Below are 6,562 nucleotides of genomic sequence, written 5' to 3'. Positions count from 1 at the left end.
CAAACTGACCCAAACCCAAACCAGACTGACCTAAATCAGACTGACCTAAACCAGACTGATCTAAACCAGACTGACCCAAACCAAACTGACCCAAACCCAAACCAGACTGACCTAAATCAGACTGACCTAAATCAGACTGACCTAAATCAGACTGACCCAAACCAAACTGACCCAAACCCAAACCAGACTGACCTAAATCAGACTGATCCAAACCAAACTGACCCAAACCCAAACCAGACTGATCCAAACCAGACTGATCCAAACCAGACTAATCCAAACCAATCTGACCCAAACCAGACTCACCCAAACCAGACTGATCCAAACCAGACCGACCCAAACCCAAACCAGACTGATCCAAACCAGACTGATCCAAACCAGACTGATCCAAACCAGACTGGCCTAAATCAGACTGATCCAAACCAATCTGACCCAAACCCAAACCAGACTGATCCAAACCAGACTGACCTAAATCAGACTGATCCAAACCAGACTGATCCAAACCAGTCTGACCCAAACCCAAACCAGACCCAGACTACAATTTAAGTCCTGTCCTAAACAACAACACACCAAAAGATGAACCAACGCTCAGAGGTCCACTGGTAGAGCCAACTGTCCTGCAGTTTTTAGATGTGCCACAGGTACAAAACACTGGAATGAAGCAGCTTAATTACCTCCTCCTTAGTAGATCAGTTCTCCAGAGCCTTGCTAATGACCTAATTATTATTCTATTCAGGTGGTGCAGCAGAGGCACATCTAAAAGTTGCAGGACAGTAGCCCTTCAAGACTGGAGCTTGACACCTGTGCCATAAACCCTGATGGTTTGGCCGCCCACCCAGAATCCATCATGGCTGCCTCCTCATCCTCATCCTCACCTCCACACTGTGCTTGTCCTGGAAGACAGACAGACGGAAACAATTCATTAGACACAGACGTCCGTCCGACGGGAGGTCAGAGGGTCAGGGCCGGGGATAGGGTCAGCGGGTCCTCACCTCCTCCTGTGAGGCGTTCAGGTGCATCTGCAGCGGGTTGGCGTTGACGCGATGCTCCTGACGGTCTTTGGTCAAAGCTTTCTGCGCCACTTCGCGCTCGTGCTCCCTCCTCTCGGCCAGGTGCTTCAGCAGTTCCGCCTCCTGACACTAGAGAGCGCCAGAGAGCAGGTGAGGCTGAGGTTTGATCACCGGGAACTTGGCCCGGCCTCCACTCACCTTCCGCCTCTCCTGCGCGGCGTCCAGCTTCTTCTGGATCTCTGCCAGCGACGGCTTCTGGCGGGGCGGCGTGGTGGCCCTCAGCTCCGGGGCACCATCGAAGGTCGGCGGCTTCAGGATGACCTCAAAGGCCTGGCCGCTCGCGCGTTTGCTCAGCTCGATGACCTCCATGTCCCGGATGTTGCACAGGTTCAGGTCCACCACGCCTGCAAGAAGACCGCTAGCTTTAAGATTCAGAACCTCACTGGTCGATATGATGACAAACCTGCATTTGTTTTTATATCTATATTGAAAAACATAATTTTAGCTGCTAAGAGTCCAAACCGGAAGAGGAGGAGGGAGGACGGGTCCAATCTGGGCTACAGTCAAAACTTAATAGTGATTTAGGTTATTTAGCCTGTTATAAGAGAAACAAAATGGGGTTTAATTTTTAAAAGTTATATTTTCACCATCTTATTCCTTTAAACATAGAAGTTTAAAACTAACTACTCTACAAAACTAAATATTTAGCTCAGAGTTAGCTTAATATTGAGCTAACTCTATGCGCAGGAGAGGAGCTAAATGTTTCCCTGCTAACTAATTAGTTAAATTATTGAAACATGTAGTTTCTGAATTAAATATTTAACTTGGAGCTACATATTTAGCTTTGATAAATTTTTAGCTAACGAGGTAAATGTTGCTTAGTATTTAGAACGATAAATATTTAGTTTGAAGATAAATATTTAAATTGTAGCTAAATGTTTAATTCCAAGTTAAATAATTATCTGGCTAACTAAAGCTTTGGTTTGAAACTGTGACATTTATAAATGAATGAATGAATAACCTGATGAAAGCATGACTATCATGAACCGTCATGTTTTTCTCTTATTACAGGCTAAATAACCCAAATTATTGCAGTTAATTTTAACTCTGTATCTTTGCAAACTCCAGCCCGCATGTTTCCTCAGGCAGAACGTCACACTGTGAGTGGCTGAGTCTTTCTGGGTTCTGATCCGGATTAGAGAACGGGCCTGAGCCTGAACTGAGCTCTGCTGGAGGAAACCTGATCTCTGATCAGAGCTACATGAACATTAATTTAACTGACTGTAATGTCACAGCTGTGAGAACCGGAAACCAGCTGGTTCTGGTTCTGGACCCTAACAGAAGTCAGGATGCTGCTGACCTTCCTTCTTGTTGGCCGTTGGCTCCCTGGGTTGAGGCAGGATGCAGGAGCAGAAGATGGACACCAGGGGGAGCTCTCGCATCTTCTCTCTGTACGCTGGAACATGGAGGAGAACAGAGGGCAGAATGAAGGAGGTGAAACGGGCCGGGCCGGGACGGGACGGAGAACCTGCTCACCTGTCAGGGTCATGTTCCTGCTGTTCTCCAACAAAGACACTGTGGTGAGGTAGTAGAATCAGTTCCTGAGGACAAGACAAACGGGTCAGAACCACAACAGAACCTCCATAAGGCTGCCTGCTGCAGCAGACACCCACCAGAACTAAAACCAGAACCTGAACTCTGGGTCCAAACTGGACGGCCCTGAGTTCATCTAAATGTTCCTGTTTTATCTGCATCTAGCTGGAAGTTCTGTTGGTTCTGATTGGATCAGAACCGATTCCTGCAGCAGCTCTGAGGAAAAACTCTGGTTCTTTTCTCTGAAGCTTTTTTAACTCATCTGAGTCATTCGGACCTCCAGAAACTTCAGTGCCTTAGACATCCTAGATGTTCTGGTTCTGACCCGGAACGGCCGGTTCTGACTGTTCCTGGTTCTGAACCTGCAAGTTAAGCTGCAGAACGTCCAGAACCAGAGGGTTTCCTGCATCACTTCTTCATCGCATGAAGACGCGCCGCATTAAGTGCAGCTGCAGGAAATCATCCACATTCCCAGTTAAACCAGTTAAACCAGTTAAACCAGCACCAGTCAGCAGAACCAACACAGAAACATTTTCAGAGCAGAAAAATACAGAAACAGAGGAAATGTGCTGATGAGAGCGATGATGTCATTGTTTTAACACATCACCTGCAGAACGAGTTCAGAGGGAAACGGCAGAAAGAAGAACGGAGAATGGAGAGAACGAGCGGATGAAGGAGAGGAAGGAAGGAAAGAAAGAAGAGAAAGAAGAGTGATGAGGAGTGGAAGGAAAGAGTTGTGAGGAACTGACCTGCAGCCTCGCCGCTCTGCTCTCTGCTCTGCTCTGCAGCTCGGCAGCATCGGCTCCACAGCAGCTCCATGACATCACCACGCAGCGCTCTGATTGGATGGCTGGGATGCTGTTCTGGGATTGGTCCAGAGCGGCAGAGGGAGGAGGAGGATGTGTGGGTTCATCTTCATCACTAAGGGAAAACTCTTCATCAGAAACTGGAAACAGAGGAGAAAAGTTCTGGAAGGAGCAAACAGAATCTGGATCCAGAACCAGATATTTGGTCATGATGATGATTATCACAGCTTTAAATGGACCGGGTCAGGTTCTGTTCAGAACCAGCAGCTGATCTGAACCTCAGCAGCTGCTCAGGATCTGGTTCGGTCCAGAACCAGTTATGGATTCAACAGAACTTTACAGACGGAACGTTTCTCTAAAACACAGGTGTCAACTCCAGTCCTGAGGTCCGCTGCCCTGCAGCGATGATTCTGGTGCCTCTGCTGCACCAGAATCATCGGGTCATTAAGGTTCTGGAGAACTGATCTACACCAGGAGGAGGAGATGAAGCCGTTTCGTTCCAGTGTTTTGTACCTGTGGCACATCCAAAACCTGCAGGAAAGCGGAGGATTGGAGTTTGACACCTCTGCTCTAAAACCCGACCCAAACCAGGAAACTGGTTCTGACTGGGTTTAGATCCGAGCTGAGACACGAGGGGAACATCCGGTGCTGATCCGTTCTGGTTCTGACCTGGACTAGTTCTGATACAGTCTTCTGGCTTCTAGTAAATGTCAGCACTAAAATTAAAGCTGAGAATGAAACGTTACACACACACACACACACACACACACACTCACAACCACGACTCAAACAGAACCGGCCCGGCTCTCCTACCAACCTTCAGTCCGTTTCTTCCAAACAATCTGAGTTTAGCATTTCTGCTACAGCAGCTAATGTTAGCTAAATGATGGCTAGCTTGTCCAGGGTGGCCCAAGGTGCGGCCCGGGAGCCGTTTGTGGCCCCTGACTTCAGTTCAGAAAGACACAAAGTCAGATGTTTGATGGAGACTTTCTGTCTTTAATTTGTTTTGTTCTTTTGACTCAATGATTTTAACCGACATGACAGAAAGTTTGGTTACCTGAGTTAGTGCATGCATAATAGTGCATGTTATGCTAAGCTACACCGAACAAAAATATAAAGCCCCGTGTCAAATGCAATATATAGAGAAACTCAAACTGTATTTTCAGTAATTACTGATCTTCATATCGGCATTGATATCATCGTGGTTCAGCCGTTTGTAGCAGATTAACAGTCATGATCGGGGTCAGGATGAGGAGTCTGATTCTGACCCAGTCGGCTTCCCGTAGCGGTCACAGACAGTCTGATGCGTCTGTTGTTCAGACCGATCAGCTGTGTGTCGCTGGTCTGAGCCGATCCTCCGATGGACGATCTGGAGGCGGTCAGACGAGGATGAGGAGGAGCTGCAGTCTGTTGGAAACCAGCTCTGAAACGGCCGGCGGTCCGATACCGGAGCTGCTGCTCTGCTGGACGTCCTGCATCCAACACGCCAACGGCTCCACAGAACATCTGAGGCTTTATGACTGGAGACATCATGTGACGTGTTGGGGCCTTTTATTGTCCAGTTGTTTTCATCTACCCAGTGGACATGTCCCACAATGCACTGAGTAAATAACTGAGTGATGCTCACTGACAGCAAACTGGACTAAACATTATACACAAACCAAGAGAAATATTAGTTTTGAACAATGAAATGTTTGCAAATGCTTATTTACAATTAACTCCACATGGCAACAATATCTGACGGGCCTTTATATTTTTGCTCAGTGTAGCTAACCAGAATGCTAACGTTTCCAAAGTTACCATGAACCCAATCCTCATTCATATCTGTACAGAAGTTTGATCACTGTTGTTTTTCATAAATAAAATAAATTTTTATGGTCTCAACAGAAATGGACACATTAGAGAAAATATGGACGGATAAAACATATTCACATATTCCTCATATTTATGTTTATTTCACTTTCTGTGGTTATTCTGTTGCCGTGTCACTTCCATTTATATAATAATCAGCATTCAGTAAAGGTGGCTTTGTCATGACCTTTGACCTCTAACCCCCTAACAGAGTCCTGCTGGGTTGAAGAGCTGCTGATCAATCCTGATATACTGCAGCTCCCATGATGCACTGCAGCAGCCGGCCATGATGTAATGGAGTTGAGTGAGGACCAGCAACAATGAGGTCACCTCCAGCCAATCAGCAGAGAGCACGCCAAGCCCCGCCCCCTGTGTGTGAGCCGACAGCAAAATGAGGTTCAGGATGCAGCATCAACACACACACACACACACACCGTTGTTCCTGCTGCAGAGGGGGAGGGTTCTGGTTCTGGTTCTGACTGAACATCAGAACATCTGGGAAGGATGACATCATCTCTGTTGGTGAGATGATGTCATCGAGTATGAGGTCACCTGTCTGCTCTGAGCAGTGATGTCACTGGTTCTGGAGGTTCTGTCCACATCACCAAGATCAGAACCAGGCAGCAGACCGGTTCTGATCCAGAACCATGCAGCTGATCGGTACAGAACCAGGCAGCAGCTCCGTCTGGTTCCGTGGTTCTGGAGGTTCTGTTAGTGTCGTGACGCTCCGTGGTTCTGGTCGTGTCTTCGGTCCGCTGAGCGGAGGCCGCCGCCGGCAGCGTGGGCTGAAAGCAGCCGGTGACTCATTCTCCTTCCACGTATAAAACCTCCCACAGCGCCTCCACAGCGCCCCTGCTGGCCGCCGCACCGCGCTGCAACTGTACATGCTCACCTGACTGCAGGTACCGTTTCTGCTCACACGTTTTTTTTGTATTTATTAAAGTAATTACTAACTTCAACACAGATGAATTCCAATCAAAAATACATTATTGATCCCAAAGGAAAATTTAATAAATTGCATAATAAACAAAAATTCATCAGTTTGGGATAATTATTCAGTTATTTGTTCATTTATTTTATCGTCCCTTTAATGCTAATTTGATTAAATATAATTTTTTTTTTCATTTTTGTGCAAAGCTGTTGAGTAGCAATTACCGTATTTTCCGCACTATAAGGCACACCGGATTATAAGGCGCATAGAATAGATGCTACAGTAGAGGTTCAATTAATCACTCAAATTTTATTTGTATAGCACATTTCAGCAGAAAGGCATTTCAAGGTGCTTTACATAATTAAAAAACAAGA

General features: G+C 46.6%; 2 protein-coding genes and 1 long non-coding RNA gene across 5 annotated transcripts in view; 1 reads left to right on the top strand and 2 right to left on the bottom strand.

Moving 5' to 3' along the window:
• Positions 1–3,546, bottom strand: part of stmn4l (stathmin-like 4, like) — a 14,229-nt gene extending 10,683 nt beyond the window's left edge. The window contains exons 1-6 of one of the 3 annotated variants that reach the window (XM_015035491.1): positions 3,350–3,375; positions 2,544–2,608; positions 2,368–2,463; positions 1,206–1,411; positions 990–1,136; positions 873–890 (exon numbers count right to left, since the gene is read on the bottom strand). In XM_015035491.1, the coding sequence (XP_014890977.1) occupies positions 873–890; positions 990–1,136; positions 1,206–1,411; positions 2,368–2,463; positions 2,544–2,556 (480 nt within the window). In that variant the 5' untranslated portion in view covers positions 2,557–2,608; positions 3,350–3,375. Of the gene's footprint in view, positions 1–703; positions 891–989; positions 1,137–1,205; positions 1,412–2,367; positions 2,464–2,543; positions 2,609–3,207; positions 3,233–3,349 lie in introns of those variants that run through there. The other 2 variants (XM_015035489.1, XM_015035490.1) reach the window with 2 other exon arrangements.
• Positions 3,547–5,265: 1,719 nt separating this feature from the next.
• LOC106949329 (uncharacterized) lies at positions 5,266–5,896 on the bottom strand. Its single transcript, XR_001425350.1, has 2 exons — positions 5,810–5,896; positions 5,266–5,626 (listed from the first exon to the last, which is right to left on the bottom strand). It is a non-coding gene; the product is annotated as an uncharacterized LOC106949329 (long non-coding RNA).
• Positions 5,897–6,077: 181 nt separating this feature from the next.
• Positions 6,078–6,562, top strand: part of emilin1b (elastin microfibril interfacer 1b) — a 56,831-nt gene continuing 56,346 nt past the window's right edge. The window contains exon 1 of the mRNA XM_015035487.1: positions 6,078–6,159. The gene's annotated coding sequence lies outside the window, so the exon portion shown is untranslated. The remainder of the gene's footprint in view (positions 6,160–6,562) is intronic.

Source organism: Poecilia latipinna, unplaced genomic scaffold (assembly GCF_001443285.1).
Source record: "Poecilia latipinna isolate Pla-1442-1.1 unplaced genomic scaffold, P_latipinna-1.0 Scaffold336, whole genome shotgun sequence".
NCBI classification, from domain to species: Eukaryota; Metazoa; Chordata; class Actinopteri; order Cyprinodontiformes; family Poeciliidae; genus Poecilia; species Poecilia latipinna.
Note: the sequence above shows the minus strand (reverse complement) of the source record. Positions and strands in the feature narration are given on the sequence as shown.